The 16,624-nt window shown below is 38.8% G+C and overlaps 1 protein-coding gene across 6 annotated transcripts in view; it reads right to left on the bottom strand.

Annotated features, from left to right (window-relative positions):
* Positions 1–16,624, bottom strand: part of LRCH3 (leucine rich repeats and calponin homology domain containing 3) — a 102,120-nt gene that overhangs the window by 63,851 nt on the left and 21,645 nt on the right. For all 6 annotated transcript variants that reach the window (XM_075556287.1, XM_075556289.1, XM_075556292.1 and 3 more), the window contains exons 2-3: positions 2,453–2,597; positions 280–406 (exon numbers count right to left, since the gene is read on the bottom strand). In XM_075556287.1, the coding sequence (XP_075412402.1) occupies positions 280–406; positions 2,453–2,597 (272 nt within the window). The remainder of the gene's footprint in view (positions 1–279; positions 407–2,452; positions 2,598–16,624) is intronic.

The raw sequence follows: 16,624 nt of genomic DNA, 5'->3' as shown, positions 1-16,624 counted from the left end.
TATATTATTAACTTACAAAAGTTTAAGACCATAAAAGTTCTTAATGTTGGTTAGAATATAATTCTAATTAATGCCTTTTCTCATCCCATGTGGGCCTATTAAACTTGTACTTCCAATTCTTTGTTAATACTGTGCTGAAGCAACTGGATACTTGTGAGTCAATAAGCATTACCAACATTGAAAAATAACTTTTAAAAATCTTATTACAAAAATATTACCATGTTAAAGAGTATGGTGAAGACTATGTAGACACAGATCAAAAATAAAATATTAACTTACAAGTTCTGTCAAATGTCGAAAATGTCCAATTTCTTCTGGGAGTGAGACCAATTTGTTATTACTAGCAATTAAGACTTTCAGTGGCAAATTGCACAAATGTACTGGTAATGTTGATAGCTGGTTCCGACTACATTGGTAAAGAGAAAAGAGTAAGAAAGGCACTCCGATTTTCCTCATCTGAGCTCAGTAAGGTAAGAGGGTAGTGGCTGTGTCCTAGTCCTCATTGTCTATCAGCGTGCACCGACTTACTGCTTTACCTCTGACAGCAATGCTTCAATCTGTAAACTGAGCTTCTTACTGCCTAATACCATCCTCCCTGTCTATCTGCCAGGGCTGGTTACACCAAAAGACTGCTTTTTAAATAATGAAGTGCTATATAAACACAATATATTGTTATTTTGTAAAAGCAAAATTTATAAGAACTATGAAAAGAGCAGATAACTATCACTATTTCATCCTCCTTCAAAAGAAAAGCTATAAAATTGCTTGTAATTTACTTCCTGCTTTGTTGTATTGTAACCACACATATATGAATGATCCAATAAAAAACAACTGACAGATTGCGGTTTTAAATATATTATACCAACTGAGTTTTTTGTAAGGCATTTTAAATTTACATTAAAACATTATGCATATTAGAACTACGATTAAAATAACAAAACACATCTGTGAGTACAAAAATAAATGAAATTTTGTTTAGGTATATTTAACTGGTTTTCTTTCCATTTTCAATTTCTTTTGCTTATTTAGTTAAGATAAATCATCAGCTTACAAACATTTTAATTTAGTAATTCTAAAAATATTTTAAATAAACAAAAATAAATACATATACTACACTTTAATCATGGAAAACAAATTGGGAGAAATGATGTAGAGAAATTGAACCTTAAAATAAATAACTAGATTAAAATATTTAGAATAATATTTAATGACAAGGAGAAAATTTATTTAAAAATATAACTAAACCTAGGAAAACAGAAGGAAAAAGTCACTTGTAATTATATGACTTTGAGTTTTGACACCACTTTTGTATTTCTCTCAATGAATACTTCCAAAAACCAAGGGCTCTTTTATGATGTGAAAACTGAAACATGAATAGAATTTTAAAATGCATTTGTACATTCAGAACCTAATACACAAAAATATACGGTCACCAAGAACCAAACAATATTTTTATTAACATTGTAAATAAGAGGCATGTTATTTCAGATCTACTATTTTCATTTGGTCAAATTTATGTGAAAATGTAACTGCAGAACCACTGTGGTAGGATGGCTGCAAACTTATTAGGCCAGTGGATAGCAAATTTTATTAGTCACACTAAGCTAAAAGAAGCTAGAAAAACAAAAGGCATACTGTTTATACACTGTTCACATCAACAAATGGCATACACACCCACTCTTCACTCATTAACTTAGCTAGGTTTTTATGTGACAATCAGAATGGTGCTTTATCTATGTGTTTCCAGCCTCCCACCCCCACCCCATCCCTCACTCCTATTCATGTCACTCAAGACCTGAGATCCCTTGAGATGCCTGTGGTGCAGCAGGTACCTTTCCCCCACAGCAGACCCTGCAACAGTGAGTGGTGGTGCGCGCACGCGTGCACATGCGTATTGGGGATGAGGAGGGAGGTTATCATCCACCTTTGGACAAGCAGGGGACCTAACCCTAACCCTAACCACACTCTAAGCCTCTGAGCAGACGCCCACGTCTCACCTCTCCCATGATTTTCTGTTAGCACTACACACGGGTTTCTATGGTAAGCAGCCCCTAGACCTATAAGCAAATGAGACTTAAGAAACCCAGGCACAGCAGAAATCATGGAGGTGGCAGAGAGACATCTTTGAAAAAAGAGACTTCCAAGCTCTTGTAGCCTGTGGCCCCCCGACTCAGCTCCTGTAGCCTATAGTCTGGCTTCCCTTGCCTCATGTGAGGTGCCTGCCCACCTGTGCTCACCATAGGCCTGGCCTACACCAAGTGATGGTTAGTGGCCCATGGTGACCTTGTTCTGTCTCCTCCACCCGCCTCCATCTCTTCTCAATAGATTTTTTTACTATTATTATAAATGAGATAGTCAATAAATGAATAGTTTTATTTTAATTTTTAAAAAAGAGAAAGATCTAAAAAGAACGTATAACACTGGAAATGTAAAGGAGAAAGAATATCGTTACCTGATATTTAAGAAGGTTAGAGACTGCAGATTTCGAATTGCCTCTGGAATATACCGAATACAATTTTGGTACAGATTGAGATTCTCCAAAGAAACAAAATGACATGTTTCTATAGGAACTTCTGAGAGGCGATTTCGTGACAGGTCTGAAAGAAAAAAAAAAACAAGAAATGCCCTTGAACTTGTCTACTGAAATGTCAAATGACTAAGCAGAATACATGATTGCACTGTGGGGATTAGTTGAGTAAGCTTTCAAATGTTCACTAATTAACTGACTAAATCACTTTAACACATGCCTTTAAACCTATTGCTAGGAAATGCTGTCGATTGTCTTAGTTCTACTGACTGCTTTTGTTGGTAGGTGCACTTGAATGGGTCCCAACTCGGCGCAACCCTGTGTATAACAGAATGAAACACTGCATGATCCTGTTCCATACGTTTAATAAGCCCCTTGCTGCACTGGCCTTCTACCTCACCAAGCACGATGGCTTTTTCCAGGGACTAGTCTGTCCAAAATGTTATCCTTGATTGTAAGGCATATTCTAGGTGTACTTCCAAGATACACATGTCTGTTCTTCTAGCAGTTCATGTACAAAGATAAGTCTTCACCAGCTCCATAATTCAAATGCATCCATTCCTCAGCAGTCTTCCTTGTTCAATGTCCAAGTCTCACATGCATACAAATCAAACTGAATAACACGGCTTAAGTCAGGGACATACATGCTTACTCTTCAACACATTAAAAAAGTCTTGTGCAGATGTGCCAATGCAATAAATATGCAGTTTGATTTGAGTGCTGCCTCCACGAGCACTGATTTATGGATCCAAGCAAAATGACATCTTTGATAACTTCAATCTTTTCTCTATTTATCATGATGTTACCTATTGTCAGGTTCTGAGGATTTGGGTCCCCTTTATATTGAGTTGTAATACACAAAGAAGGCTGCAGGTCCTTGATTTCAATAGCCAAGGGCTTCAACTCATTGCTTTTAGCAAGCAAGCTTGTGTCATCTGTATATCAAAAGTTGTAAATAAGCCTTTATCTAATCCTGATGCCATGTTTTTCTTCATAGAGTCCAACTTCTCGGATTATTTGCTCAACACATAGATTGAATCCTGAAACACGCTTTCATGATTTTAGCATTCTGTTTGAGGAACTGTCTCTGGTCTGTGTATGAGTAGGTTGTGCGTAAGCAAAATAAAGCTGGCTCTCTGTTACCCACTTTATTGCGGTCCACACAGGTGAGTGCCTTTGCACATTCAATAAACACAAGTAAGCATCTTTCTGGGGATTTGGTTTTCAGTCAAGAGCCATCTGATATTAGCAATGATATCCCTCATTTCATACCTTCTTCTGAATCCAGCTTGAGTTTCTGGTGGCTTCCTGTTGAATGATCGTCAGCAAAATTTTACTTGCATGTCAAATTAGCGATTTTGATCAACAATATCTACAATCTGTTGGGTCATCTATCTTTGGGATGTGCACAAATATGCATCCCCTTCCTGTGAGTTAGCCAAATGTCCTGGCATGGATGAGTGACTGCTTCCAGTGCTTCAACTTTGCAAGGGAATATATAATGCTTTATCAAAGAGGTTACATCTATATACACCTATATACACAACCAGCAATAGTGTACAAAGTGTTCATGTGGTTTCTGTAAAAGCTTAAATTCTGAGCACTAGGTTTACAGAAAGTTACTGTTTATATTTTGCTTGGATTCGCAATCCATGCTAATAGAAGCGGCAGTCCAGAAATAAATTATAAACACATTATCACCTTGAGACGCCTGCCTAGTCTGTTAATCCTTTTTTAAATCTATCCATCCTACAGCTCGCCCAATGGCCCTACCTTTAAAATATAAGAGATTATCACAGAATATTGATATACATACACACATATTATCTATCATACACTGCCTTAGGATCTCATTCTTTATGCTTGTCACAAATGGGACGCATGGGGCACTCATGATCTGTGCATCACATCAAGAGCACTCTACAAGAAACAGCTGCAAACATCCATTAATAATTGCAATGTTGAATTCGAACATGAAATGGCACATCTAGGCAATACTGGTTTTGTTAGGTGCTGTCCAGTTGGTTCTGACTCACAGTGACTCCAAGAACAACGGAACAAAGCACTGCCCAATACCAGGCCATCCTCCTTCACTGAGAATGATGTCCTTCTCCAGGGACTGGACTCTCCTGACAGCATGTCCAAAGAACATAAGACAATGTCTTCCCATTTTGCATCTAAGGAGCATTCTGGCAGTATTTCTTCCAAGAGAAACTTGGTTGTTCTTTTGGGAGTCCATGGTAATTTTATTCACCAGCACCATAATTCAACTACAATGGTAAATACCATGGCTTGGGTCAGTGCTTTTCAACACTTTACAGAGGTCTGTGCTGCAAAAATAAACAAATGCAATGCCATCAATTGACCTCTTGACTATTCCTTTCATGAGCACTGCTTGTCAATCCAAGCAAAACAAAGACCTCGACATCAATCTTTTCTCTATCAGGATGGTACCTATTGGTCCAGTGGTGCGGATTTTGGTTTGGTTTACATTTAATTGCAATCTGTAATTAGTTTGTAATCCTTGATCTTTATTAGCAAGTGCCTCAAGTCTTCCTCACTTGCAGCATGCATATCGTAGGTTGTTAATAAACCTTCCTCCAAACGAGCACCATAATTCAAATGCAGTAGTAAATACCATGGCTTTTATACTATATTCTAAATAGATGTTATATTCTAGGCGCTAATGAGCAAAAATGAACTGGTACTGGCCATTTTGAATCAGGTAATTCTATAGCTTACCAATTCCAAAATGACAAATCCAAGAGGAATGGCATCACTTTCACCATCAAAAAAGAATATTTCAAAATCCATTTTGAAATACACCGCTGTCAGTGATAAGACAATATCAATACATCTACAAAGAAGTTACTACAATTTCTCAAATGTATATGCACAAACCACCAAAACTAGTAATGAAGAAATTGAAGAATTATACCAACTTTTAAAGTCTGAAATTGATCAAATATACACCCAAAATGTACTGTAATTATTGGTGATTGAAATGTGAAACAAAGAGCAATAACAGCTTCTGGAAAATATAGCCTAGGTGAAAGAAATGGAACTGGAGATTGTATGATAAAATTTTGCAAGACCAATGACTTCTACATTGCAAATATCTTTTTTAACAACATAAATTGTGCCTGTACAAATGGACCTTGCCAGAAGGACTATACGGGAATCACACTGACTACATCTATGGGAAGCGACCCTACAGAGTCGCTGTGACTTGGCATCAACCCAATGGCAGTCAGTTGAGTTGAGTGGCTGAAAGAGACAAATGGGGAAATTCAACATAATCATCCCAAACAATGCCAAGGCACAACCTTGGAACAGAACATCAATGGCAAGTTCAGGTTAAAGCCGAAGAAAATTAAAACAGATGCACAAGACCTAAAATACAACCTTGAGTGTATTCCACCTGAATTTAGAGAATATCTCATGTATCAGATTTAGCACAATGAACACTAATGGCTGAAGACCTAACATGTGGAATAATATCAAGAACATCATACATTAAGAAAGCAACTATCATTAAAAGTACAGGAAAGAAAGGAAAGCTCAATGTCAATGTCAGAAGAAACTGTGAAAGTTGCCCTTGATCAGAGTAGCTAAAGCAAATGGATGAAATGATGAAGGAAAAGAGTTGAACAGTACATTTCAAAGGGCAGCTCGAGAAGACAAAGACAAGCATTAAGATGAAATGTACAAAGACCTCGAGTTAGAAAGCCAAAAAGGAAAAACATACTAAGTAAATATTAGGCTGAAAGAATCTAAGAAAAATTTAAGCCTAGAGTTGCAATATTGAAGGATTCTATGGGCAAAATTTTAATGCAGGAAGCATTAAAGAAAAAGGGAGGAATATGTTATAGACGGATTATAAACCAAACTCACTGCCACTGAGTCAATTCTGACTCATAGCAACCTTATAGGTCAAGGTAGAACCGACCCTGTGAGTTTCCAAGACTAAATGTTTACAGGTATAGAAAGCCTAGTCTTTCTCTATATATGACTATAGCAAAAAGAATCGGTCAATGTTCAACAATTTCAAAAACAAATGGAACTGAAGAAAGACTTCGACACTGCCCTGAAGGCACGAGTCAAAAACAAAGTTCCTGGGATTAACAGAAGACCAAATGAAATGTGTCAACATGCTGATGAAGCCCTGGAGGCACTCACTCATCTGTGTCAAGAGATCCACATTTGTGCCCATTCCAAAGGAAGGTTAACCCAACAGAACTGAACCATATTATTAGTATCATATGCAAGAATAATTTTGCTGACAGGGTGTCTCAGTAATTCAAGTTGGACTCAGCAGAGGAATGTGGCATGAGAGATACCATTGCTGCTATCAGCTGGAGATTAACTGAAAGCAGAGAATCCCTGAAAGATGTTTATTTAGGTCTTATTGATTATGCAAAAGTATTCAAGGGAGTGGATCATAACATGTTGTGGTTAACACTGGGTATTATAGACATTTTAAAAGTCTTGATTATGCTTACGCAGAACCTGTACGTAGACCAAGAGGCAGTTGTGGGAACAGAACAAGGGAATTACTGCATGGTTCACAATGAGAAAAGGTGAGTTCGGGGCTAAATCGGTTTACCATTTTTTTTTTTTAATTTTAACAATTTATTAGGGGCTCATACAATTCTTATCACAGTTCATACAATACATACATCAATTGTATAAAGCACATCTGTACAGTCTTTGCCCTAATCATTTTTTTCTCCTCTTTTCTTTTTTTACATTTTATTAGGGACCCATACAACTCTTATCACCATCCATACATATACATACATCAATTGTATAAAGCACATCCATACATTCCCTGCCCCAATCATTCTCAAAGCATTTGCTCTCCACTTAAGCCCCTTGCATCAGGTCCTCTTTTTTCCCCTCCCTCCCCTTTCCCCCCTCCCTCATGTGCCCTTGGTAATTTATACCTCGTTATTTTGTCATATCTTGCCCTATCCGGAGTCTCCCTTCCCCCCTTCTCTGCTGTCCCTCTCCCAGGGAAGAGGTCACATGTGGATCCTTGTAATCAGTTCCCCCCTTCCAACCCACTCATCCTCCACTCTCCCAGCATCATCCCTCACACCCTTGGTCCTGAAAGTATCATCCACCCTGGATTCCCTGTACCTCCAGCCCTCATATGTACCAGTGTACAGCCTCTGTCCTATCCAGCCCTGCAAGGTAGAATTAGGATCATGGTAGTTGGGGGGAGGAAGCATCCAGGATCTGGGGGAAAGCTGTGTTTTTCATCGATACTACCTCACAACCTAATTAACCCATCTCCTCTCCTAAACCCCTCTATGAGGGGATCTCCATTGGCCGACACTTGGGCCTTGGGTCTCCACTCTGCACTTCCCCCTTCATTTAATATGGTATATATATACATATATACATATACACATATATACACATACATACACACACTTATATATATATTTCTTTTTGCATGATGCCTTATACCTGGTCCCTTGGCACCTCGTGATCGCACTGGCCGGTGTGCTTCTTCCACGTGGGCTTATTTGCTTCTGAGCTAGATGGCCGCTTGTTCATCTTCAAGCCTTTAAGACCCCAGACACTATCTCTTTTGATAGCCGGGCACCATCAGCTTTCTTCACCACATTTGCTTATGCACCCATTTGTCTTCAGCGATCCTATCATGGAGGTGTGCAGTCAATGATATGATTTTTTGTTCTTTGATGCCTGGTAACTGATCCCTTTGGGACCACTCGATCACACAGGCTGGTGTGTTCTTCCATGTGGACTTTGTTGCTTCTCAGCTAGATGGCCGCTTGTTTATCTTCAAGCCTTTAAGACCCCAGTCACTATCATAAAATTATTTTCGTTGCTACTTCACAACTGCATTTTGCTACTGTTCTGAATCAGATCACCCCTGTGAAAAGGTCATTCGACTCCCAAAGGGGTTGCACCCACAGGTTCCGAAACGCTGGCTGAGATACACAATCAATGCTTGAAATCAGAGGAAGCAAAGCACTGGGCTGCACAAGACCTCCTTATAGTGCTGAAAGCAAAGATGTCACCGTGAGGACTGGGGTGCATCTGATCCACATCATGGTATTTCTATTTTCTCATATGGTTATGAAAGTTGAACACCAAATAAGGAAGACAGCAGAAGAATCCTCACAACTGCACCAATAGGTTACATCATGATAAATGGAGGAAAGGCTGAAGTTATCGAGGATTTTGTCTTACTTGGGTCCACAATCATTGCTCACGGAAGCAGCAGTCAAGACATCAGAAGCTGTGGTGCATTAGGTGAATCTGCTGCACAAGACCTCCTTACAGTATTAGAAAGCAAGGCTGCTACTTTTAGGACTAAGGTGCACCTCAGCCAAGCTATGGTTATTTCTATTGCCTCGCATGCAAGTGAAATTTAGACCCTGACCGAGGAAGACCAAAGAAGAATCAAAGCATTTGACCAGTTGTGCTAAAGAATCCTGAAAGCACTATAGACTGCTGCAGGGCAGATTCTGTCTGGACCAGGGTGCTTCTTAGAGGCAAGGAGAGCAAGACTTTGTCTTACATAGTTGATCACACTGACTGTCAGGAGAGACCAGGCCCTGGAGGAGGACATCATGCTTGGTAAAGTGGACGAGCAGTGAAAAAGAGAAACACTCTTAAAGAGATGGAAGGACACAGGGGTTGCAACAAAGGGTTCAGGCATAGGAACAATTTTGAAGATGGTGCAGGATCGTGCAGTGCCTTGTCCACCTGTACATAGTTGCTATGGGTCAAAACCAACCAGATGGCACCTAACAAGAGCAGCAGCAACAATAGCAGAATTGATGCATTTGAACCATAGAGTTGACAAATAATATTCAAAGTAACCTAAATTGTCAACAGAACAAAGGTTTTGCAAACAGTACAAACTGATTGTTCCTTAGAAGTGTGGATGTAGAGATTTCATCCCACATGCTTTGTAAATACCAGGCAGCCCCTGGAAAAGGGCATCATGCTTCGTAAAGTAGAGGGTCAGCCAAAAAGATGAGAAATGGGACCTACCCAGTGGTTGCCCACTGGTCTCAGTACTGCAGGACCCAACAGTGGTTTGACAACTAGCCAGTGTTTCCTTCTGCCGAACCTGTTCTGTAGAGCCACAACCGACTCAATGACACCTAACAGCAGCAGCATATATTGTGCCTAATTAACTTGTACTGTCCTTCCTGAAAACCTGTCTTTTTCTAATCCTTTCCTCCCAGGAAAGTATCCCACCACAGCAAATGAGTTTTGGTTATGATGAGATCTGGCTTGCTGAGCATACACAGAATGGGCAGCCACAACCTTCCAATCACCCTGGAAGGAAAGAAGGTCGACCAATAGCCAAAAGTTGCCAGAAAGATGCCACCAGACCAACTTGGAAAACAACTGAAACCCAGAAATCCTACAAACCATTTTCTGGTCAAGACATGCTAACTCCATCCTACGCTAGAATTGTGATCACTCCTCCAGAATCTCTTACACATTCATAATCGCCTCCATCTCCTTACAGGGGACCACTGAAACTGCAACCCCCCAGAGTGTGTTTGTTGACTTTAATCCCAGCCTGTTCCTTGACTGATCAACTAACCTCCCCTACAGTATCAGTCCTACCAAAATTGCTATTACAAGATGGTTTAATTTTTTTAAATTATTTTATTGGGGCTCATACAACTCCTATCACAATCCACACATACATCAATTGTGTAAAGCACACTTATACATTCGTTGCCCTCATCATTCTCAAAACTGTTGTTTTCTGCTTGGGCTCCTGGAATCAGCTCATTTTTCTTTTTTCTCCTCCCTTCCACCTCCCTCATGAAGGCTTGATAATTTATAAATAATTATTTTATCGAGATGTTTTAATTTTTATATCCTTGAATATTAATGAGGTAGGATAGCTTTTTATACATTTCCTGGCCATCGGTAGATGTGCTTGTATGTGTGAAGTGCTTATTCAAGTCTTTTGATTTATAGGAAATATTTTCAAACTCTAAATTATTAATCTTTTTAACTCTTATCACAATCCATACAAACATCCATTGTGTCAAGCACATTTGTACATTTGTTGCCATCATCATTCTCAGAAAACTTGAGCTTTCTACTTGAGCCCTTGATATCAGCTCATTTTTCCCTCTCCCTTCCTGCTCCCCCCTTCCTCATGAACCCTTGATAATTTATAAATTATTATTATTTTATCAGATCTTATACTGCCCAACATCTCCCTTCACCCACTTTTCTGTTGCCCGTCCCCCAGGTTATATGCAGATCCTTGTAATCGGTTCCCACTTTCTACCCTACCTTCCCTCCACCCTCCTGGTATCGCTACTCTCACCACTGGTCCTGAAGGAATCATCTGTCCTGAATTCCCTGTGTTTCTAGTTCCTATCTGTACCAATGAACATCCTCTGGTCTAGCCAGATTTGTAAAGTAGAATTGGGATCACGATAGCGGAGTGGAGAGGAAGCAATTAGGAACTAGAGGAAAGTTGTATTTTTCATTGCTGCTACATCACACCCTAACTCACTCGTCTCCTCCCCGCGACCCTTCTGTAAGGGGGTATCCAGTTGCCTACAGATGGGCTTTGGGTCTCCGCTCTGCACTCACCCTCATTTACAATGATATGATTTTTTGTTCTTTAATGTCTGATACCTGATCCTTTTGATACCTCGTGGTCACACCGGCTGGTGTGCTTCTTCCATGTGGGCTTTGCTGCTTCTGAGCTATATGGCTGCTTGTTTATATTCAAGCCTTTAAGACCCCAGATGCTATATCGTTTGATAGTCGGGCACCATCAGCTCTCTTTACCACATTTGCTTATGCACACATTTGTCTTCAGTGATCGTGTCAGGTAGATGTGCATCATGGAATGCCAATTTGACAGAACAAAGTGTTCTTGCATTGAGTAAATACTTGAGTGGAGGCCCAATGTCCATCTGCTGCCTTAATATTAAACCTATATATTTATGCACGTAGATCTATTTCCCCATCTTCCCATATAAATATATTTACATATGTACATGCCTGCATTTAGACCTCTATAAATGCCCATTGCATCATGCTCAGCCTTCATTTGGGTTTTAGTAATTGGTTAATTGTACTTGCTGAATCCCTACCATGCCTCTCACACCATCCTTGCCACTAATTTTGGATCACTTGTTGCTCCCTTGTCCCTGGGTTGGCCAACATCACCTCCTTTCCCCCACCTCCCCCTCTCTCATGGCCCCCACCCCACCACTTCCAGAAACATTGGTCCCATTGTTTTCACCTCCAGACTGTTCATCCAGTCTATCTAATATGAATTTTTTAAAAAGACTAGAAGGGTAAGATTTGCTTTTAGGGTCCTAGTTCATACACGCATGGGTTCATTCTAAACAAAATATGTTCAATCATGTGTGATCAGGAGATGGCTACAGACAAAAGCTTTCTCAGTAATGCACTTGTCTAAGTAATCTCATTAGGGTGCCGTCAAATAAAAGGTCCCATCAAAACAGCAGCTTCCGTGGCATCTGCTGAGCCAGTTCAACTCAAGGCAGAGAGCTCAATTCAAAAAGTTATGGTAACTATTTTTGAGATTCCAAAGGAATACTCGACAGCTTTTCTGTCTTTTTTGTAATAGTTTTATTGGCATATTAATCCACATATCACACAATCTAATCATTCAATCATATTAAGAAGAGCTGTGCAGTCATCACCACCATAATTTCAGAACATTTTATTCTTTCTTGTAACTCATTGTTATTAGGCCCCCATTCCCCATACCCGTCTGCTACCCCGGTAGGTTTTCTTAAAGAACACAGGACCATAAATGTATTTTCTCCCAAACAGATGAACTTCTCAGAAAGCAGTTTTAAGAAAATCTAAAACTTCCCTAATGAGAAAACTTGTGCCAGGAAATTTTTTTCTATTACCACAAGGTACCTGTTGATTCTTTTAGGATAACAAGGACTATCTTATGAGAATTCTGTTGGGGAATGTATCTCCTCCACCTGAAAGCCTTGACCTTGCCCATTCAGTTTTTGTGTTCCCAAAACTCCATGAACACAATGATTTCAGTCTCTCAAGGATGACAAAACTATTATTTTGATGTGGCACAAATCCCAGAGCACAGAATTTTTCAGGAAAAGGTGAGAGTTGGAAAAACCACATTCAGAAGTATACAGACTTAGAGGGGGAATATGTCAAGAAATAACTGCTTCATATTTTGCTATGTTTAAAATAAAGTTTTCTATGATTTTATAGCAATACTTTTTAACTTATCCTCGTATGTATTAAAATGTTTTCTCATTGTGTGGTTTGAATTTTCACTCTGCTTATGGTGTCTTCTGATAAACAGGAGTCTTTAATTTTAATAAATTAAAAAATTACTAGTATTTTTAATGGTTCGTAGAGCTTTGCAAAATTAAAGAAAATTCTTCCCCGTGCCAAGATTATAAATATATTTTCTCTTAAAAGTTTTATATTTAACTATCACATTTACTCTACCTAACTCAGATTTAACCTACTTATGCAATAGGTAGGTTTACTGTACCAACCTGGCCAATGAACACATGTGGAATAAATTGAAGGGCGGAGAGATAAATGGCTCCGCGAGCTTTGCTTTTCTTGCTCTTTGAGCAGTGTGCGGCTGCCTTAGCTGGTTCTCTTCCTCAATTTGCAAGCTACACTACCCGTGGGACACCTAACTTGTGGACTGTGTTGCTGAAGTTTGATGTTCCTTCAAGACCAGCTTTGCCACACATTGCTTGAGCTGGGGACTGTCGGACCCTGTCATCTGGCTGACTTGGTGACCTGCCTTGCTGCTTGCTGTTTGCTGCCTGTGGCCGGATAGCCTGAACTGCTCTCCAGGACTACCCGGCGGCCCTCAAGACTTGAAGGACTGCCAGTATATTAGCTGTCTCATGGAAGTGAGTTACACTGAGCCATTTGTACTGCTCTATAGATTAGTTAACTGTTTAGTTCTTATGTTATCTATATCTATATACATATATATAATCATTATGTCCTGGTTTTGTTTTCTAGAGAACCTTGTCTAACTTAACTACATAACTTGGAACTGACATTTTAGTATGATGTGAAGTAGAAGACCAATTTCATTTGTTCCCATAAGGACAGCCAATTGTCCCAGTGAGAGTTATGTTTTTCCATAAAGGGGAAACGCTTAGCTTTTGAGGACCAGCTCTACATAATAATGATTCTAAGATGTTATATATTTGCAAATGTTTCTCTCCAGTACTTTCTATGTCAGGATAGGAATTCTGTCAGTTGCTTAGGAATTCTGGAATAGTTCGCATATCTTTCTATTTTTCCCAGTCTATGGGGTAACTAAAATTTTCCGGTCAAAATGTATCTTGATTCTGTCCATTTCTCTTTACCTCCTACTGTTGTTGTTAGTCCCTAGTTGGCTTCTGAATCTTGGCAACTCCTCACAATGGGATTAGATCCATTTCTTTTATTTTTTAAGAATCATATCAAATAATGCATGAGAAGTTACTTTTTACTGTAAAATGTAAACACCTCTTAATTCTATTGCCTATTTTACTTACTTAAAAGCAACTATAAAGCCAGTTTTTCAAGGTTACTATCAAGAGAAAATAAATTTAAGTGGTGAAATCCTCCAAATTACAGAGTATTACAATCTAATAATTTATAATCACGATCAAAGTAATACTTGGTATACTCTACTTTTAAAAGGCAAGAAAATATAAGAATATTTACTTTACATTAAAAGTTGCCTTAACCTTCACTGGTGTTAAATAAAAGGAGTTCACTCTATCATTATATCACTATAGTAACCTCCTTTAGATTTTACACATACAGCTGGTACTGATGTGGTCCCACAGCTTCTGAGGTTTTCAATTCTCTTTCAGTCTATCAATCTTATCATACCAGACTGTAAACTCAATTGCTATTTGCCAAGCATTATAAAAAACCACAAACTGTATTATAAAGTTTTGCAATTCAGCTATGAAGTTACTTCAGTGTATCATATCATGAATGTGGCCTTAGTCTTTCACCAGCCATTATCATTTCTTCCAGTGCAAATGAAAGAAACCAAGGGCTAAACCAATTGCTAGTTCTGTCCTTGGATGTATTCATTAGTTGCCTAAAACAGGAAAGCCCTTATCAGTCTTGGCTTGATAAAAATAAGAAAGAATACTTTTGACAAAAGGAAATATTTTTAAAAGGAAGTATGATAGAAGTTTCCATTCATTAAAAGAAATATTTCAAGGGAAAATGTGTTAAGGCATCATTTAGACATCAAAATCGATTAACTTCCAGATTTATAAAAATCTTACCCTCAAAGTAACACTTATCTCAGAATGCAAAAAAGGTCCAAGTAAATTTAGAATAATATGTTAACAAAGGTTGTTAGATGCAACTGAATCAGTTCGACCCTATCTTAAAAAGAAATGAGACCAAAAAGTAGTAGAGACTCCTCTACACCAATTCAGAGGGGCATAAAACGATCTCTCTAGATTGACAAAGCCAAGAGTTAAAGTCTCTACTTTGTTTACTGTAAAACGCAAACATCACACAATCCTTTTACTTATTCTTACATAAAGGCAACAATGACGCCAGCTTCACAAGGTTTATATCAAGAGCACAAAACCAATGTACATGTGGGAGTGGGGAGGGAGCACGAGAACTAATGGTGATTACACAACTCATTTTAAAGCGATTTAACCATGGGGGTGGTTCTTAATTTGATTGTGGTGATGATTGCACAACTTCTTGATATGATTGAGATATTGAGTTGTGTGATATGTGAATTTAGTGCCAATAAAACTTTTTTTTTATAAACACAAACTCAAACAAATGGCGAGGTTCCTCCCAAATTATATAGTGTAAGTGAAAGGGCCATGTTTTCCTAAACTCTAGATTGTAATGAGTAAGATACCCGGCCCTCCACCTGTAGAGCTCCATGTAGCAGACTCATATCTAATTAACCGAATTATCTTAAAGGAAAATAATTAGAAATAACAAAGTACTGTATCAGTGTTATTAAACTCACAAATTCTTTCTTTCTTTCCTGAGCGAAGCCAGATTATGAGTGTCCGCTCCATGTTGCCCTTCTTTATGATGGGTCCTATGTTGAAATCTCACTCTCAGTGCTTCTCTAAGTTACTCATACTAGTGTCTGAGATCATTTCCTCTAACCAAACCAGATCTGATTCACACTCTCTGTGGCCCCTAAAAGTACTTCTCCCCATGTCTCATGAAACTATTAGAAGAAATAACAGTAGCATATATGTTGTTAAAAGAAACCCACCTATCTGAGTCACAACCAAAGTGAATTAAATTCAGTTGAATCATTTAATACAAATATATTTGGTTTAAACTTAAGTTTTTCATACTCACAACAGGTCAGCTTAAAGTTGTTTAATTCTAGATAGAGTTCTTCAGAGCCTTGGCAGTTCTTTATATGAATAAAGAAGTTACCTGACACCCAGGGGAAAAGGAAGCCAAGCAGCACTCTTCCCCAACATAGCACTTAAAAAACCAGATTGTTGGAGCCCTTGTGGTTTATGCACTGGCTTCTAACTAAAAAGGCCAGCAGTTCCGAAACCATCAGCTGCTCCACAGGAGGAAGAGAAGGCTTTCTACTTCCATAATAAGTTAGTCTGGGAATCCCACAGGGGCAGTTCGACCCTATGCTATAGGATCACCATGAGTCAGAATTAACTCATTGACAGTAATGTTGGAGTTTGGCAGATTCTTTATTATCATAGATGTATATAGTATGACATTAAGGTGTTTGTTCAGCTAACAATTACATTCTTAATTTCTCTCTCATTCAGAGGCTGACCCTCTCCTCTCTACACCATCCCTGTACATAGTATGTGGCAGGGATTCCGAAAGTTCATGAAAAATTCAATTACATTTTGAATTCTAAATTTCTCATGAGTATTTTGAAGCTCCCTCATATAAAACATTATTCCTAACTCTAGAGACCATCTCAAAGGAGCTAACACTGAAATTCTGGCTCTGCTTCCCAGAGTCGGTCAGCCTTGCCAACTACTGCCTCTCTTTTAAGCGCTAAAGTTCGTACAGGCTCATATTTTCCTTGACTTTTATAGCAAAGGA

The sequence above is a fragment of the Tenrec ecaudatus genome, chromosome 8 (genome assembly GCF_050624435.1).
Source record: "Tenrec ecaudatus isolate mTenEca1 chromosome 8, mTenEca1.hap1, whole genome shotgun sequence".
NCBI lineage: Eukaryota > Metazoa > Chordata > Mammalia > Afrosoricida > Tenrecidae > Tenrec > Tenrec ecaudatus.
Note: the sequence above shows the minus strand (reverse complement) of the source record. Positions and strands in the feature narration are given on the sequence as shown.